Consider the following 20,118-nt stretch of genomic DNA (forward strand, 5'->3'; position numbering starts at 1 on the left):
TGATAAAAAAATTCACCTTTATCTGTAGTGCAGTCTATCAGTCTTATAATGTAAGTGGATGGGGATCTAAGCTAAAACATACAAAAAAAAACAATAAACATACACAAACAAAACCCACAGCTGTTTATACAATGCTGATTGTGTCTGAGTAGCTTTACAGTATCAAAGGTCACAGCTGATCTGCTGCAAATCTCCATTACACAGTGGTGCTTCCTTTATGAGTGAATCTGCCTTTTTGAACGAATAGATTGAATGAATGATTCAGTAACAAAGCGCCACCTACTGGCAATTTTAGTTTCATTTTTAAAGAATAATTTCCGTTTTTAAATAATTTGGTATTTCTGTATTCAAAACTTTATATTTAAACATTAAACTCATCCTCCTTAAACAGTGTAAATATACGTAAATGCCACTTTTGTGTTCTTCTGTGCCACCTCTGTAGTGCAAAGATGCATTTGGTTGATTTCATTTGATTGGTAACTTATTGTTCCTCATTGTTTCTAGTTGTTCCTGCTTATTTTTATTGTTTATTGTTTATCGTTTTCATTAATTTATTTTTAAAAGGTTTATAATACGAATTTATAATTTTGACATTAAAGGTTTGCAATGCAACATGTATAAAACACAGTAATTATGTTTTTTAATTATGTTTTTTAATTATGTTTTTTATTGTTTTTGTATTATTGTACCAGGACACACGGCATCACATTATAGTGAGGGGTGTAACATTTCCGTCATATGAGGTATTCGGCCAATCACAACACACTGGAAAGCTGGCCAATCAGCGTACACCTCGCTTTTCAGAACGATGAGCTTTGTAAAAATAAACGAAAAGGCAGAAAGGCAGGGCAAAGAGGAACAACAATAATGTGCATTATGTGAAAAAAAAAAGTTTTTTTAACCTTAAACTGCATAAACACATTGCATTACACCAAATACACAAAATGATGTTGTTTTTATCAACGTCACATGACCCCTTTGTGGAGTCAAATATCATCTCTTAATTGGAAGGTTAATTTTTGTCATTGATCTCCTAATTTTGTTTAAATTGGGAGCGCAAGTGCTAATTTTTTATTAAAAACAAGAGGTCGTTCATTAATAATGCTTAAATGATCACAGATAACTACACAATGTGTATTTCATTTGGCCAGAATTACACAGGTAATTATCTGATAATGAATGTTTATGCCCCACATTATTAATGGACGTTGTTCACTGACCTGTAATGTGCCAAGAAAACATATGGTTAATATGAAACATTAAATCATTGTAATGTTATTATAGATTATGAAGGCTTTTACAATTAAATACATCTGAAAGTTTATCTAAAATAACACCTCTCCCTTGAAACTAGAGTCCCTCTAGTGAAGTTTGGTCATTTCCACCACTGGTTAAAAGGTTGCCATGAGAAATACCAATTAATGGTAATATTAAGGATTTTGTCAGATTCTTGACAAGTGGAATTTACTACAGCTCACTAGGTGGCCCCAAGGTACTAGTTCAGAGAGAAAAGAAAGAAAAAACAATATTTCACAGCTGTGATCAAATAAATATATGAAAAATAAATTGAAAATACTTTTAGGCTGTTTTTTTGTTCTATAAAATTATTTAATACTTGTGTTGTTATCAGCATTTGTAAGGTTTGTGTAAGAGCAATTTCATCTCAAATAGTGTTATATTAGTGGCTCCCAGGTGTATCAGTGGCCCCTTGGCACTGCACATATTAGGAGTCTCACTGATCTTACACACAATTCAGGTCATGGAGCCTCTAATTATGAGACGATGAGTTGAATTAGATGTGTCAGGAGGAAGGCATCTCAGTGTGCCGTGTCTCAGAGCTGCCAGAAGCAGGATTTGAGAATTACTGTGGTAGAGGAAAAAAGGAAACAGTGAGTCATTAAGCTTTTTCAGGCATTTTTCTGTGAGCATATGCAGGTTTTAGACAAAACCAAAGACAAAGTGTTTGAGTGCTGTCACACACTAAACAAGTAGCCTAGTAGTCAAACAATCCAGTCCGAAACAAACCTAACATTAACAAATAAGATTAAATAAATCAAGTCCTATCAGACTAACTGCTAATAGAATAATATCAATAAAAACTGCACTGTATAATATTTTATCTTAAAGTTATACAAGACTTAGCATGGATTCTGATCATCAGAATTCTGGTTTCGCCCCCTGGAGGTGTTTTAGAGGATCTGCAGGTGTTATAAAGCTGACAGTAGAACAAAACTACCTTGAACACCTTTGAAATTAACAACAAAAAGAAGAATACATGGAAAAAGAAGGGAGTGGGGAAATGAGGGACATAATAAAACGCTCAAATTAATAATAAAAAAATCCCTCCAACTGACAAAACTGCTGTTCTGCTCCTTGAAATGTGTTTTAGAGGAAATGCAACTTTATTGTTGCTGTTATGTTCAGAAATTACAAAGAAGAAGAAATTAAAATAAAAGAAACACAATTTGGATGTTTTGGGATAGGCTCCATTTGATAAAGCTAGTGTAAATAACAATATTCGCAATGCTAACAATGCAGAGTTTGGACACTTAGGAATAAAGTCGGAACTGTGCATTCCGCAATTCTAAGAAAGAACTTCCATAAGATCACAATTACAAGAAAAAAAGCTAACTCACAGTTAATTAGGGACCCAAACTTTAATATAAATCCATTTTAAAATATATTTATTTATTAATGGTTGCAACAATTCCCCATAATTATAATTCATAAATTTAATAACCTATGTATTATTCTTAAATGTGGAAAAGCATAACATTCATAGTAATAATAAATGAGATGATATAAGTACAAACATTTTGACAGGTGTAGCTAAACCAAAGTCATTGTATCATTACTTGGTGTAAAACTGTGCTGTGCAGAATGATTCATTCTTATAGCATAAAACATGTTTACAGTTATGCTGTCCCATTTGAAAGCTCAAGCATGGAGGGTCAAAGGTCATAGCTCCATATTGTCACCTTTGTGTATTCAGAGCTGCCTCTGAAGAACCTGCTAAATGTTGAAGTTCTTACAGCAGAAGAGTTTTTTGACTTTCTGAACTCACTAAACTTTTCTTCACCTCTGTGAGTATACTTGCTTGCCCAGTTTCCACTCCTACTGATCACAAACGTTATGTCATACTGAAAGTCCATGCATTGCTTCTGCCTATAGAGTTCAGTTCAACATCTTTTTTTAAAATTGACTTTAATGCCTAAAATAGCAACTTGGCCTATTCTCATTGCAATCAGCATGTTCCTATATGCGTTAAGTTTATCCACATCCCCTCTTTTAGCCACATATTGCATCCCCCACCACTTTCGCTCTCTAGCTGTGTTTTAAGACCTTCTTACCTAGATTTCATAATAGTTGAAAAAAAATGGTTGCATGATTATGCTGCCTTCTGTAACTCCATATTTTTATTGTAATTTATTGCATATTATAAGGCAGTGCTGCAAGAATCATTCACATGATTCATTCGATATTGCAATTTATTTACAGCAATCTATTTAACCAATTCAAACTAACTGTAACGCTCAGTAGGGTTATTTACATTTACATTTACATTTACATTTAATCATTTAGCAGACGCTTTTATCCAAAGCGACTTACAAATGAGAACAATAGAAGCAGTCAGGTCAACAAGAGAACAACAACAGAATACAAGTGCCATGACAAGTCTCAGTTAGTCTAGTATAGAACGCATAGCCAGGTGTATATAATTTTTTTTTTTTTTTTTTTTTTAATTAAATGAAAAAGACAAGAAAAGGAAAAGTACTGGTGTTAGTAGGTTAAGTGCAGGCGAAAAAGATGAGTCTTTAGATGTTTCTTGAAAGTGAGTAAAGACTCCGCTGTACGAATTGAGATTGGGAGGTCATTCCACCAGCTGGGCACAGTCCAGGAAAAGGTCCGTGAGAGTGATTTTGAATTTCTTTGGGATGGCACCACAAGGCGTTGTTCACTTGCAGAGCGCAAGCTTCTGGAGGGCACATAGGATTTAACCAGTGAGTTTAGGTAAGTTGGTGCCGTGCCAGTGGTTGTCTTGTAGGCAAGCATCAGTACCTTGAATTTGATGCGAGCAGCTACTGGTAGCCAGTGTAACCTGATGAGGAGGGGAGTAACATGAGCTTTTTTTGGCTCATTGAAGACAACCCTCGCTGCTGCATTCTGGATCATTTGCAGAGGCTTGACAGTACATGCAGGAAGGCCCGCATTTGTTTGTGATATGTATTCTTTATTACAGTATATGCTGCATGGTCTCTGCTTGAATGGTTTAGCTGACCAATGAGTTGGTTTACCACTTTGACCAGCTAAAAGGTTCCCAAAGCCTCTGTCTCCCAAATCAGACTAGTTTAACTAGCCAAAGATTTTAAGCTTTGTAAAAAAAAAACCACACATAACATCTCATAAAAACCCACAACAGTAAGGTCCCAACCCTGACCAGCATTAACTAACAGTGAGAAATACTTTTGTTATATTATTCATCTTTGTTAATGTTAGTTAATTCTGATCCAATAAACATTTAAACATACATTTTTTTGTATTTAGGAACGTATTCGTATGTTGAATGAACTATGTATGCTTTTGAGTTTTTTTCTTTCTTTCTTTTTTTTTTTAGTTTAGTTATGTTTTCAAATGTGGTATACTATCAACAAATAGAATCTTATTGGTAAGTATTGCCAGTTAATAACATGACAACTGTCAGCCAAAAACAGATTCCGATGTTTCTCATCCAGCAGAGAAATAAGATATACCAAACAAATGGAAATGCACCCACTGAATATAAAAATATATCTAGATAGTATCATTTTTATTCAGTTCCGTGCTGCTGTCAGAAGAAGTGCCATTAGCAGTAAGTGTCTAGTAGTGGATACTGAGAAAGAGAGGAGTCAACTCCTGAGAGTGGTTTGAGGTTTTTTAGCCTTTGTTCCTGCTGCGCTCAAAGAGGTTATATCAGAGGAAGTGAGATCCAGTCACTTGCTGTCTCGGTAGCTGATCAGAACAGGTTCTATACCTTAAAACATCCTTTAGCATCATGGCAGGATTGTTCAGGATCTGGATGCTGAAGGTCCTACTCTTAGGACTGATAGATCCATCTCAGGCCTCCCTTCGTCCTCGCGTGTCGTTCTCTCAGGGTAAGTCAAGCTCAGATTGATAGACGATAACGAGAAATATTTTACTTATAGTAATTGTTGCTGATATCAGTCATTTGTAACCACATTTCTGACCGAATGTGTTTCTGATATAATCAATTGAGAAATAAATAGTTATAATGGAGTAGTTTGGACTTCTGACTTCTGGACAAATACAAAAAATAAGCTAAACTATAATTGTGTATGTTTTACACATAAATCTCAAGCAAAACCTTTGCATTTGATTCACAGTAAATTTAAACTAATTTCATAAATATGAGAGAGTGAAGAATCTAAGCATGTTCAGCTGAGCGAAGAGCACAGTCATGTTGGGCACGCACACACTGTGTAACTTGTGAGTTGTGGTTTTCTTTGTTATTACCCATTACTGTTGTTCAGCAAATTTGTGATGGTCTAAATGTTGCACGCTTGAAACCACTGCTGACCGATTTTCCCCACAACACACTCACAGGCCTGCTGCTGCAGAGAAGTGTATGACTAGTTTCTGCTGATATCAGACATCAGTGACGTCAATTAGGAAAGGAAAAAAACACACATACACAAAAAAAAAAACCTTTTTATATGATTAAATATCATGAAATTTCATGATTATTTTGACACTGTGAGGGGTATTATATTTAAATATGACTAGTATATGTGTATTTATATGAACAGTATTATTTATTCTGATATACACTACCGTTTAAAAGTTTAGAATCATTATTTTATTATTTGTGTTTAAGAAATGAATGCTTTTATTCAGCAGGGATGCATTAATTTGATTAATTTGTTTCAAATAAATGCTGTTCTCTTGAAGTTTCTATTATTTAGCGAATTCCAAAAAGACATTTACACGAGAATAGAAATGTGAGAAGCAATCAGCATATTAGAATGAGGATCATGTGACACTAATGTAATTCAGCTTTGCCGGCACAGAAATAAATTGGATTTTGAAATATATTAAAATATATATAAAAATACTGTTTCTACTGTATCAAGCAGCCTCCGTGAGCAGAAAAGGCCTCCTTTGAAAAAAATTAAATAAAACCTCCCCCAACCGTTTGAATGGTACTGTACTTATATATAACTTGCACATTTGATGTTCGCTTGATCTGAGGCTTGCACATATTTCTGTTTGTCTGTATATGCAGTATTGTTAAACCTCGGCCACGCTTATTTCCTCAGAACAAAAAGAGGAAAAGAGTGTCAGTGTTGTAGTTTCCTTTCTAAGTGTGAATGTAAATACTGTTTAAAGGACAAAAGCAAATAAAGATCCTTTTGTGTAAAATACATGTGCCAGTTTCTCAGAAACGTGATCTTATACTGGAGGGATCAAGGTTTAACTGTTTTTTTTTCTTCCACAGGAAGTTCAGAGCGTCTCTTGGGCATGTACCGCAGCTCCACTGTGAAGAACACCAGCTCTCTGCTGCTCAGCACTGATGCCGACACACTGTTTGTTGGTGCTCAAGATGCTCTGATCTCCCTGGATGTCAGTCAACCTGATAGTATTACACTCAAAGACAAGGTGAGAAAGATTTTCTAAGCCTTCAGGAATATTGTGCTATTTCAGTTTAGAAAATTGATTCTCTAAAATTCTGTTATGAAGATCACCCTAGACTTGGAGGGAATATTACAACAGAATAATTGCAGTTAATTTCTTTTACATTTTTACAGTTGGAATGGACAGCATCTCCACAAAATATGAAGACATGTACAGTGGCCTCAAAGACGGTACGTACAATTGCTAACATTATACTGGAGCTTTATATATTAATATACATAACTGATCATAATAAGAAATGTTTTTTAAGCACCAAATCAGCATATAAAAATTATATGACGCTGAAAACTGGATTAATGATGCCGATAATTCAGCTTTGCATCACAGGATAAATAACACCTAAAAATATGTTCAAAAAGAAAATATTTATTTCAGTGTTTTTGATTAAAAAAAAAATTCAAATATTATTAATATGACCAAAACATTGATGAATATATATGTAGAGCCCTAAAAAAAACAACAACAACAACAACAACAACAAAAACACTGAATTGAAATGACATTTAATTCAGAAATCAAAAAACTTTTCATCATGGAAAAGGTACATTTTTTTTGCATGCATTGAATACTTTCTCTGTAATCATGTGAGTCACCTTGTGATGGCCAATAACTTGCTTGCAGATTTTTACAAGCTTAATATTTATTATAACATACCTCTTATTTTTGAGCCTTATGCTTGCCCATAACAGGATTGTGGGAACTACATTAGTATTCTGCAGTTTTTCAACTCTACACACCTTTATGTCTGCGGGACAAATGCATATAGACCACAAGCCATCATCATTGTAAGTTCAAAAACATAAATTGCATAGATCTATAGATGGGCATTGAATGGACTGCTCTCTGCTCTAACAGACTGGACATCTCTGTTTTAGCCAGCAAGTTCTCTGAACGCCAGCAGAGAAACAAAGGACGCCAAAAACTGCTGTCCCTCCAGCTCCACCCAGAGGAACACAGCCACTATTGTTGGTAAGAGGGCAGGAGCACAGTTTGGAATGACCTCAAAGGTAGTCTCCTCTTATATACTGCTCTCACACATTTAACTCTGACTTCTCTGCTTACAGATGAAGAGCTGTATACAGCAGCCAAAGTGGGCTTTTTTGGGGTAAAAGTAATTTCTCGCTGTCACAGCAGAGGAACACGCATCAACTTGGAGCTTGCAAATGTACCGAAACTGCTACAGGGTTTGTATATTTTGTCCCAGAAAATAATGCTACCATGATGCTCTGAAAACCTATTCTAATATACAGTATACATGTTCGATCTTGACGGCCTAGTGGTTATATGGCCCAGTAACATGACTGAAAAAGGAGTTGCTACTGTAACCTTGAGTGAAGCATTTTCACACTTTGTTTTTGTTTGTATGTTTTTCTCTTAGATCCTGAATTCATAAGTTCAACACATGTCGCTAGTGAAAGAAAGATCCTGCTGTTCTTTACTGAGCTTGGGGATTTGACTGGAGACTTACTGCTGAACTCTTTTATTGTGTCTCGTGTGGCACAGGTCTGCACGGTGAGACTTCATTTTTCTCCTATTCTGAGTCAGAAAAAAAGGACCATTAACATAAATTGCAAAGATTATTTTGGATTATTTGTCAGCAAAAACTGCAAGAGCTAAAAACACTGAAGTGAACTTTTTGTTCTGTTTAAAATAAATTACAGCGGTTATGGTTGCAAAATAACCTGTATAGATTTATGTTCTTCTATTAATTTTTAACATGCAAATTTGATTGATTTTATTCTGCTTAATGAAATCTTAATGTATTGTTTGATGCAATTAAAACAATAAAATAAAAACTTTTCAAACTATATCAAACATGTTTGATATCTTGAGCCGATTTCAGAATAGATAAGGTTTTGATTTGTCACCCTTTTCTTGGAAAAAGTATTTTTTATCACCAACTATGTGTCAGTGATGGTAGTACACTTTAACAGCAGATGGTATTTTCAAATGTTAACATTTGAAATAGATTATGACTGCTTTTAGACTTTTTAAAAAAAATTCATATGAACCATATATTGCAAAAAGAGGGACAGATATTGTTACTCTAGTCACTCAAGAATCTCCATTGACCCCTAGCAAAATTGTATACACAACAATATACAAAACTCTCTCTATATAAATATTTTAAGATCTAAAAACCTTTTTTGTTGTTTTTTTTTTTTTGTAATGTTTTTGCATAAGGCATTTTAAAAAACATAAGTATATAAAATATGCTTTTTACTCTCATCTGGGTCAAAAAAGACCCGAACAGCACATAACGAAAGCATATGTGCCTGTCTAGTTTTAAAAGGCTCATCAAAATGACTTTTTTTTAATGAAATTATTTTCGCACCAGGATGACAATGGAGGAAGTCTTACCTTACAAAAGCGCTGGACATCCTTTGCTAAGGCTCAGCTGGTCTGCCAACAAGGGGAAGATCTCCAGTTCAACAAGCTGCAGGATATTGTCAAGCTTCCCCCAACGGATGATGAGTTTCCAGACAACACTCTTTTCTATGGGGTCTTTACTTCACAATGGTGCCAATTTTTTATCAAACCTATAGTTCTGTAAGTTCATACGGCATCTGTGTAAATGTTTTCTTCCCATCCCTCTCTCTCTCTTAGGGCAGTTTCGTCTGGTCTGTCAGCAGTCTGTGCTTTCAGTCTAACAGATATTAAAGCAGCTTTCTCAGGTGATTACAAGACATTCGATTTGAATGGAAACCACTGGACACGCCAACCAAATGTAGAGGGTAAACTCGGCAAGGTAAGAGAAGCAATAGTATTCAACACTAATTAGCAGCAAATAATTAATATAATTAATATCTTTGCAATTGCACTTGGTGCCAGAGATCATACACTACAGACTACAACATTAAAGTCAACTCCTGTTTACACTTCTCAGGAAATCCACTGCCAGTGGTTAAAACTAGGACCAGAGAATATATTTTAACATTCAGACAATGACACACAGCAGCTTAAACCCTTGTGTAACCAGATTTATATAATGTCTTCTCAGTGTGGATTATTCAGTGACAATGACCGCATGTTAAACATTGTAAAAAAGAGCTTCCTGACTGAAAAAGCTGTGCGTCCTGTTGGGAAGAAACTGATTTTGTCCAGCGCAGAAGAGCGGTATAGCCGTCTAGCTGTTCAGAGAACTCAAGCTGCAAATGGACACAACTACACCATCCTTTACCTGCTCACCGGTACACACATACATTTTGATACATTTTCATTTCATTATTTCTCCTGTTTATTTGTGTGTGACCTGATGTCCATTTCTATTTTTTTTTTTCAGAATCTGGCTTTCTTCATAAAGTTGTCTTGCTAGTGAAAGGTCCTCATATCATCGAGGAAATTCAGATTTTTAAGGCCCCACAGACTGTGAAAAACATCCTCCTCTCTACTAGCAAGGTATTTTTTTGTCTTTGTTTGTCTTCTTTTTTACTCAAACAGTGGTACATTTTTGAACACTAACCTAGTGAGCTATTTCATCTTTAAAGTCGGCCTAAAATGGGAATTCACCCTATATATATATATATATATATATATATATATATATATGGCCAAAAAAGTGTCTTGCTCAAAACTATAATGTCTTATGATGTACATAGACAAGGTCTTGGGGGTGGGTCCATAATTGATTAGATGTATGATCAGGTTTCATGTAATGGTTTTTGTAAACTTCCAGGGTGTGTTGTTCATCGGCTCTTCTGATGGCGTCTTCAGTGTGCCGGTCTCAAACTGCTCAGCTTATCCAACCTGTGCAGAGTGTGTGTTGGCACGTGACCCTTTCTGTGGATGGGACTCAGAGACCAGAGCGTGTGCTACTGTGTCCGGACTTGGGTCTAACCTGTGAGTTTTCTGCTGTGCACCAATGTCTGAAATTAAAGTTAAGATCTTGTACAGTCATACTCATAACTAAATGGGCCACTTAAAAAATACCCACTTATAAAGCAAAGGTCAATCTAACCCAGTGTTATTTTTGTATTATTTATATACAATTATAGTATTTTGCATATTTTGAATTAGCTTTTATTTTTATATTTTAATTAAGCTTTAGTAATTAGATTTTATTTGGATTAATTATCATTTTCTTTCCGTTTATTTATATTTTTCCTTGCTTTAATGTATTCTTAGTTTATTTATTTATACTTATTTTTAGTTTTTCATTGACGTTTTTTTTTTCTTCATCTAATATTTGTATCTTATTTTATATTATTAAAGCTTTTTTCAATTAACCCAAAAACATAGTTACATTTTAGTATTAGCATTAACCACACTGGTCTGACTGAGAGGAAAAGTGGCACTTTTATTTTATATTTTTAGTAGAGGTGCTTTCGTCTGAAATGTCAGATACCTCACTATTATGCATATCTTTTTGTGTCTCAAACACAGACGGCAGGACGTGGAAAGTGGAAATGTCAATAAACACTGCACAGAGTTCAAAAATACTGATGCTACAGGTAAAACACATCTTCTGTGTGTCCCACAGGACTTGAATTTTAATGTCATAAACAACCTCAGAGTGTTTTTTGAAGCTACATGGTGTTTCTTTGTGAAGGTGCCCGATTTTTAATTCATGATCACCAATAAACAGTGGAAGTTTCTTGTTTAATGTAAAAATCTAGTGTGATATTTTTCGCATTCAGGCAGCTTATAGGAATAGTTTACAAAAAAATAAATATTAATTTTTTGCTTAAATTTACTAACCCTCAGGCAATCCAAGATGTAGAGGTGTTTGTTTCTTCATTTGAAAAGATTTGGGAAAATGGCATTACATCACTTGCTCACCAAATGGATCCTCTGGAGTGAATGGGTGCCGTTATTATGGATTATGGGCTGGTATCATTAGTTTAAATTTCAAACGCTTTTTGCTTTACAAAACGTTAACAGATGAACTGGATTGCTTGTAGATTACTGTGATGTTTTCATCAGCTGTTTGGACTCATTCTGACGGCACCCATTCACCACAGAGGATCCATTGGTCAGCAAGTGATGTAATGCTAAATTTCTCAAAATCTGTTCAGATGAAGAAACAAACTCCTCTACAGTACATTTTCAGCAAGTTTGAATTTGAATTGAATTATTTGATTAAACTGATATCTTTGTCTTTCTCCAGAGACACGGGTTGCACAGTTTAATGAGGTTGTGGTTCTACCATGTCAGTCTCAGTCCAGATTGGCGGAGGTGACTTGGAGGTTTTCAAACAACAGCATTGTTCCCCAGTGTTCAACACTTTTCCCGTACATGCAGTGGGCAGATGGCAGTCTTGTCTTCCCCGTCACTCCAGAGACCGTGAACACCTACCGCTGCGTGTCAGAGGAACTGGGCTTCAAGCAAATCATCACCTCCTTCACTGTAACTTTACCTGTCATGCCTCGTTCTTTCCCTTCTCCATCACACCAGCAACCTGAGGTCACCCTGGACTCCGGTCAAGGCGTGGAAATAGAGCCCGTCCCTGAGGACTACACAACGCTTGAGCTTGATGAATCAGAACCTACAAAAATTGAAAAGACGGATGCATTTACGACATCAGACAGGAGCGGTGAGAAAAAAACTAGGTCTAGTCATCAGTTTACTATGAACATGAACACAGCTGTGAAAGACGCTGTTTGCATTGCACAGGAGAGTTACTACACTGAAATGGTTGCTTTTTGCCTCTTGTTTGTCATTTGTCTCTTTGTATTCATTGCTTTTGTGGTCCTTTGGAGGAACAGCATGAGGTGCAACAAAACCACCCCTCAGAAACAATCTAAAGACACTGAATCAGACAATATCTGGCAAACAGAACTGGAATAAAAGAAATACTGAGCCCTAAAACCAGCAGTATTTGTACTGGAAGATTAAACATACTAAAGAATGATTTTTGAACCTTATTAAGTTAGGAAAATAACAACTTTTCCACTATGAAATAAATCTGAGTTGATTGCTGGAATGTTACCAATACATTTTAATACCAATGTTTATAATAATTTGATTTCATTAATAGTTTATGATTTTAGGTAATAATGCTTGTTTTGTTAAAACCATTGGTTAGTCAACGCTGAAATACAAATTAAGATATTTGTAGGATTTTAGGGTAAGACTCTGCATCATGAAAACATCATCTCGTTTGCAAAGAAATACCTAATAGTCAGGGGCGTAGCAAGCTTTTCAAAAGTGTGGGGGATGGATGTGGTTTGTTTATAAACAATACAAATTATGAACACATTGACAGAGGGGTACAAAATGCAGGGCTTAAAAGTCTCTGGCACTGTGCGGGATTTCCGGCTTGCAGCGTTTGGCTGGGAAAAAAATAATCCTACATTAAAAAAAAAAAAAAAAAAAAATCAGAAAAGGGGAGAAAAAAACGCAAAATCAGAAAAGGGGAGAAAAAAACGCCCACACAAAGCTTTTTCTCTGGTGGTATAAATAATGTAACAATTTACTGTTTTTAAACATTAAAATAATATACACTTTTATTTCATAGTTCTTCAACAGGTATGCAAACAATATCCCAATAATAGCAATTAGCATTAGTCTAAAAAACGAAATATAATACCGAAAACACTCGACATGTCAACAAAACGATTAACAGAACATCTTCCCAAACACATATCAAGCTTATTTAAAAACCTCTAAAGCATAAACACTCATTCAAAGTACCTGGAAAAGGGAGATGTAAATAACCATAAGTTCCCGCCTCCTCAGCACGAGCTGACCGATAACACCCCAAGAGAGGCGGGACTTAAGGCAGAACAGCCAATCATCAGCCGATCACACTCAAAGCCGGTGTCATGTTTGAGAGGGAGGTGGGAGGAGGCAGCCGCGGCGAGCGCAGACACAGAGCGGTCAGAGAAACGGAGGAACGACTGTAGTAAGGCGTTTGTGCAAAACTGAGGGAAAACTGCAGAAAATGCAGGGCCGCGGGAAGTAATTTTGAGCAGGGGGTGCTGTAATTTTTTTTTTTTTTTTTTTGACAAAAAAACCTATGAGCCTATAGGCCTATTTAAAATACATTTTAAAAATAAATACATTGAGATTTACTACTTTATTGTCATATACACTTCAGTGCACAGCCAGCCAGGGTCTGAAACACACAGACATCAGTTCTCATATATGCGCAATGCGTTATTAATCTGAAGCAGAATCAGAAATAATAGTTTAATAATCGAAAGAAAACGAAATAATTACTTTCATTACAATTTCAGATAGCCTATACATACATGCAACTTATTTGGATACAACAAATAATATTACAACAAAATATAATATTAATCAAACTTCACAATAACGCTAAAACAATGCAATCGATTTGGTCAGCTGGCTTGAGTCACTGCACGTTTATGTCACACGCAACTCTATTAACTCCAAAATCTTTTTACGCACACCACAAGGAAATAATCTCTGACTATTTAAGCAATTTGTTTATTGAACAGTTCTCCACATCCATTACGCAAAGAACACACGCACAGTATAAAGCTTTCTGTCTCCATCTCCAACCTTTTTACACAAACCACAAGGAAATAATCTCCGACTATTTAAACGTTATTTAACAGTTCTCCACAACCATTACGCAAAGAACACACGAACGAAATAATACTCTCCATCTCCATCCCCACCACCTAACAAAAATACTAGTGTACTACTTACAATTGCTTGGCTAGTCAAAGCTGATCCCACACTTGTTGCCAAAAAAATAAATGTTACAAGCTCGGCAGCACCATGCTCTCTTACCTGAGCTACATGCAGGCGGGGTGCCCTGGTTACAGGTGTACAAATGTCTAGGTGCGCTGTGGGGTCATGGAGATAAAGTCTCTCATGAGGGGACGAATGTCCAGGGAGTTCAGAATGTCTGTGTTGGTATGCATCAGCGAAAACTATGTAAATTTACTAGTCAGCTGCTGCCAAAGATGGATGTATTCTGCATGGAACGAGCGGGAAACCTCGTTACTCGGCGACCAAACCTGCCTGCCTGACGTTGACAACGTAACTTCCGAACCTGTGTTGATTAGGCCTCAAAATATGAAATTAAAATCCAAAATATACGTAATAGCCTACGTGTTTCAAAATCATTTTCTAAAATATTCATAAGGAATTTATAAATTGTGCAAAATATTTTATAGGCCTTCATTTTTTTTAAATCTCCCTCTCGTCACTAGGGGGTGCTGCAGCACCCCCAGCACCCCCACTTCCCGCGGCCATGAGAAAATGTGCGGGTGTCGAACCCTCTCACCGGGAAAAGTGTGGGTGTTAAAACCCCCACATCCCCCACGGGTGCGACGCCCCTGCTAATAGTACATAAATTGATTACACCAAATAAAAAAATAAAAAAGTATTTTTAAAAATTTCAAAGGGGTGGAACAGGTGAGAATCAGGATTAGGCATAAAACATATTGTCTTGTGAATCATTCATACATGTGCAAATTGTCTGAAAATTGAACAAATAATTGTAACGTTACCTGCATGGCTCAGAGGAAGATACTTTAATAAACCTCTAATTGGGTTTAATCAAATTAATGAAGGACTTCATAGAAAAGTATCACTTTATTGACAATTGTATGTAGAAAAATATAACCATTATGTAAAGAAACATTTAAATAAGTTCAATGAACATTTAATCTCCTCACTTGAACAAATGGTGCAACACAAGTGAAACTTCAACACACTGCATTACACTACACACTACACAGCCCCGCAAGGCAAACTAAACCGTGAACGGGCAAGGAATCACTTTAAACAGCTAACATATGAATCATTCTGTAATTTGTGTTCTGTGATTAATTTCTGTAAATCATTCTACATCTTTAATTATTGCCTTTCACAAGTATTATGTAAATACATAGGCATATATCTATTATTTATACAGTTCTATATAGAGTAAAAATCCACAGATCTATAGATAAATCAATGTACTGCTCCAAATTATTTATTGCTATGTCTTGCTAAATGTATTTAAATGTTTTGTTCTCATGTCAGATGTGTATGTATGCATGCATGTTTGTATGTACCAGGAGCACCTTAAAAAAAAGAAAAAAAAAATATTATTGTGTGTTTGTGCACACCTAGCGAATAAATCTAATTCTGATTCTGATTCTGATATATCATTAGAAAAACAGTCCTAACATTTCAACATGTGGAACTGAGAATATTTCACCAATGCATACCTTTGTTTCTTCAAAGAATTGTCCACTTGGATATTATTATATACATTATATATATTATTATATACATTATCCAGTAAAAAAAAAAGTACAACTATTTTAAGGGTGCATCATATCTCAATAATTTTTATGAGATTTTAAACAACAATTGTATATATATATATATATATATATATATATATTTTTTTTTTTTTTTTTTTTTTTTTTTTTTTTGAAAATAGTTCATAAAATGAGATGACCCTTTAAGTAACAGAGCTGTAAAGAAATAGAATTGACAGAATTATCTGGTGGACTGTCAATTCTGTTACACTATTGTCAGCATTGTTTACTCTACCTTGGTAACAGAGTTTGACGGTTACAGAACTGACTATTTTATTTCATTTTTGCAAAAAACTCCACTTGCCATCATAGATGCAAAGAGCACATGGCACTAATTAAATTATGATTAAAAAACCTTCAAATATCCCAATTTGTGTTCGGTAATAAATTTAGTTTTTCTTTTTGCTATTGTGGTAACAGTGTTGACGTTCTTAACTCTTGGTATAAGAACTTTTTAGATTAAAATATTTTCTCAGAGAGAGCACACATACTTTTCAGTGCTTCAGAACTTATCAGTGAGGGAAAGTGTCATCATTTCCTGCATTTTATATAGTTGTGGGAGATTTAATTTTAAAGACTAATTTAAGGGCAAAATATGGTACGGTAACAGAGCTGACACAAGATTCATGGACACACATTTTGATTTAATTTAATGTTGTAGAATTAAGCAAATTAGTATTTGAATATTACAAAAAGTATTAAGTAATATTAAAAGTAATAAAATATTTTGATTACACAATGATACATAATGGAAATAACTGACTCATTCGGACAACAAGAAATCATGATTTTGAAATATTTAAGACACTTTTTATTTTTATTGACTATACACTGTAAAAAATCACTGTGATTTTAATGGTATAAAACTGTGAAAATGCTACAGTACAAACCCGTTAAACAGGTAACGGTAATTTACAAGAAAAAAAAAAAACGTAAACTGACGTTCCCGGAATTCTCTGTGTTGCATTTCAAATTTAGTTTGAATTTAATGTATTTTCTTTGAAATAACAATGTTTCTTCTATTTTTTTTTCTTATCTGTTATGTTTATTAGGGTTGTATGTTACATAGAATATTGTTAAATTAATGTTTATTGAATATTTCAGTTTAATGAGTCTCACTATGATGTTTGTAATGAGTCATTACCAGATGGGGAATCCATTTTGCAAGTTTTAATAAACAACTCGTGGTCGTACAGGCAGGGGTCAGGACCAGCAAACACAACAGTAGAGATAATCAGAATCGTCGTCAAACACAGGCAATAGATCGGGATCACAGGCAATGTTCAGAGTCCAATAAACAATCCAAGGTCAAGAGGCAGGCGGCAAAGGTTCAAGAAACGGCAAACAAACAGAACTGGTAAACGGGAAATCAAAACACGGGAAATAACGCTTGGAAATGTCAGCCTGAGCAAAACAAGACTTCGCGTAGACTGATGTGGTTGTGCAGCTTAAATAGCAGTACTCATGAGCTGCACCTGAGTGGTGATCAGAGTCCAATGCACGGGGTAGATGGGAAGTGTAGTTGTGAGAGAGTGCGTGAGTGTCAATATTCCGGAGATGGGGCCCTCTGCTGGCCAGTAGAGGGAATCACGGGGTTCGTCTCCGTGACAGAGCCCCCTCCCTGCGAGCGACTCCTGGCGCGAGATGGTAGACGACGTTGGGGTCTGCCGCGTGGTCGAGGGGCCGGTCTCTCCGGATGTAATCGATGAAACTCAGTGATGAGGTTGGGGTCTAGTATGTCATCAGCATTGACCCAGGATTGTTCCTCTGGACCGTACCCCTCCCAGTCGACCAGATACTGCAGGATGCGTCCACGACGTCTGGAGTTAAGAAGTTCTCGCACCTGGTAAGTTTCCTCAGTCTCAATCTGGACGGGCTGGGGACTCTGCTCACGGGACCTCCCCTCTCCCTCCTCTCCAGGGGCAACAGCGAGCTTGAGCAGAGATACATGAAACGTGGGAGAAATGCGATAGGTGTCAGGTAATGCAAGACGGAATGAAACAGGAGTGATCTGATGAGTAATTTTGAATGGACCCACGTACCTTGGACTCAACTTCTTGCAGGGTAGTCGAAGACGAAGATCTCGGGTAGAGAGCCACACCCATTGTCCTGGTTGGTATACAGGCCCAGGACGCCGACGGTGGTCAGCATGTTCCTTTTGATGGCGGATAGCTCGTTGAAGATGTACATGAGCTTGGTTCCAAGTCTCCTCACTGCGTTGCAACCAGTCCGTGACGGCGGGTACGTCGGTGGGTTCCCCGGACCAGGGAAACATGGGAGGCTGATAGCCTAGGATGCATTTGAAGGGAGTGATACCAGTAGCTGGCTTGACCAGGGAGTTCTGTGCGTACTCAGCCCAAAGGAGGTACCGGGCCCAATCCTCTTGGTTGGAACTACAGTATGATCTCAAGAACCGGGTGAGTTCCTGATTGAGTCTTTCGGCCTGACCGTTGGATTGAGGGTGGTAACCGGAGGTCAGGCTCACGTTTACATCGAGGGCTTGGAAGAAGGCTTTCCAGAGACGAGATGTGAACTGAGGACCCCTATCGGAGACGATATCCTCAGGTAGTCCGTAGAGACGGAAGACCCAGTTACAGAGTAGTTCGGCAGTTTGCAGGGCAGTAGGCAGTTTGGGCAGGGGAATAAGGCGGCAGGCTTTGGAGAATTGATCAATAACAGTAAGAACGACAGTGTTACCTTGAGAGACAGGTAGATCAGTGATAAAGTCTATAGCAATGTGGGACCAAGGTCGTTGTGGGATAGGGAGTGGTTGGAGTAATCCGGCTGGCAATTGGCGTGGAGTCTTGTACGCATTACAGGTTTGGCATTGTTGGATGAAGGCAGTGGTGTCTTTGGGTAATGATTCCCACCAGAACCGGTTCTGAAGCAGATGAATGGTAGCCGTGATACCTGGATGGCCGGATGCGGGCAGACAGTGCGTGTGGTTGAGTATTTGATCGCGTAGAGTGGGTGGTACGTAAACCTTATCAGGAGGGCAAGTTGTTGGAGGTGCCTGTTGAGAGTTGTGTTGCTGGATAAGCGTCATGATGTCCCATTGTACAGGTGCAATGATTAACTTGAAAAGGGAGTATGGATTCAGGTTTGGATGAGATCTGTTCCTCTTCGTGAATACGGGATAGCGCATCTGCCTTTGTGTTCTTGGAGCCCGGACGGTAGGTAACTGAAAAGTCGAATCGGGAGAAAAACAATTACCATCTTGCCTGCCGTGGATTGAGACGCTTGGCTGAGCGCAAATACTCAAGGTTCTTATTATCGGTTAGTACAGTGAAAGGAAAGTTGGCCCCTTCCAGCCAGTGTCTCCACTCCTCGAAGGCCGCCTTCATGGCGAGGAGTTCACGGTCCCCTACGTCGTAGTTACGTTCAGCAGCATTGAGTTTGCGGGAGTAAAAGGCACATGGGTGGAGTTTGGCGGTAGAATTCTGGCGTTGAGAAAGAATAGCCCCGATACCAGTGTTGGAGGCGTCCACTTCGACAAGAAATGGAAGAGATGGGTCAGGATGGTGGAGTATGGGTGCAGTCACAAACCGTCCTTTTAGTTCTTGGAATGCTTGGAGAGCAGCCTCTGACCAGTGTAGCCGATGGGTTCCCTTTTTGACCATTGACGTGAGAGGGCTGACCATGGAGCTGAATTTTCTGATGAAACGACGGTAGAAATTAGCAAACCCCAGAAAGCGTTGAAGTTCCTTTAGTGTTTTGGGTTCGGACCATTTGAGAACGGCGTTGACTTTGCTCTCATCCATGGCGACCCCCTCTGGACTGATGACGTACCCCAGGAAGGTGGTAGAGGTGGTATGGAATTCACACTTCTCCGCCTTGGCATAGAGTTGGTGCTCAATGAGTCGCTGCAGCACGGCCCTCACATGTTGGATATGTTCCTCCAGGGTATCTGAATAGATCAAGATATCATCAATGTATACTATAACAGTCCTGTTTAACATGTCTCTGAAGATATCATTGACAAATGATTGAAAAACGGAAGGACTATTGACCAGTCCGAACGGCATAACTCGGTATTCGTAGTGCCCATTGGTGGTTGAGAAAGCTGTTTTCCACTCGTCCCCCTCCCTAATGCGGATGAGGTTGTATGCGCAGCGCAAATCCAATTTGGTGTAGTATTGTGCAGTTCGTAGCTGTTCTAATGCAGAGGGCACCAGTGGAAGTGGATAGCGAAACTTTA

At 37.4% G+C, this 20,118-nt stretch overlaps 1 protein-coding gene across 1 annotated transcript; it reads left to right on the plus strand.

The window, feature by feature from the left end:
- The first annotated feature begins 4,880 nt into the window (after positions 1 to 4,880).
- LOC128030403 (semaphorin-4A-like) lies at positions 4,881 to 12,806 on the plus strand. The gene is made up of 14 exons (XM_052617997.1): positions 4,881 to 5,132; positions 6,494 to 6,654; positions 6,804 to 6,860; positions 7,380 to 7,475; positions 7,566 to 7,659; positions 7,755 to 7,874; positions 8,069 to 8,202; positions 9,029 to 9,210; positions 9,298 to 9,439; positions 9,692 to 9,881; positions 9,974 to 10,089; positions 10,367 to 10,530; positions 11,074 to 11,141; positions 11,798 to 12,806. Exons 1-14 carry the CDS (start codon positions 5,033 to 5,035, stop codon positions 12,475 to 12,477), a joined length of 2,304 nt encoding a protein of 767 aa, XP_052473957.1. The 5' UTR covers positions 4,881 to 5,032; the 3' UTR covers positions 12,478 to 12,806.
- The last annotated feature ends 7,312 nt before the right edge of the window (positions 12,807 to 20,118 follow it).

This window comes from Carassius gibelio, chromosome A16 (assembly GCF_023724105.1).
Source record: "Carassius gibelio isolate Cgi1373 ecotype wild population from Czech Republic chromosome A16, carGib1.2-hapl.c, whole genome shotgun sequence".
NCBI lineage: Eukaryota > Metazoa > Chordata > Actinopteri > Cypriniformes > Cyprinidae > Carassius > Carassius gibelio.

Bases quoted from the DNA above. Each gene is read 5' to 3' on its own strand.
- LOC128030403 (XM_052617997.1), top strand. From the start codon at position 5,033: ATGGCAGGATTGTTCAGGATCTGGATGCTGAAGGTCCTACTCTTAGGA. The intron at 5,133-6,493 runs GTAAGTCAAGCT...TTTCTTCCACAG, and splicing joins TCGCGTGTCGTTCTCTCAGG to GAAGTTCAGAGCGTCTCTTG. The intron at 7,660-7,754 runs GTAAGAGGGCAG...CTCTGCTTACAG, and splicing joins GAACACAGCCACTATTGTTG to ATGAAGAGCTGTATACAGCA.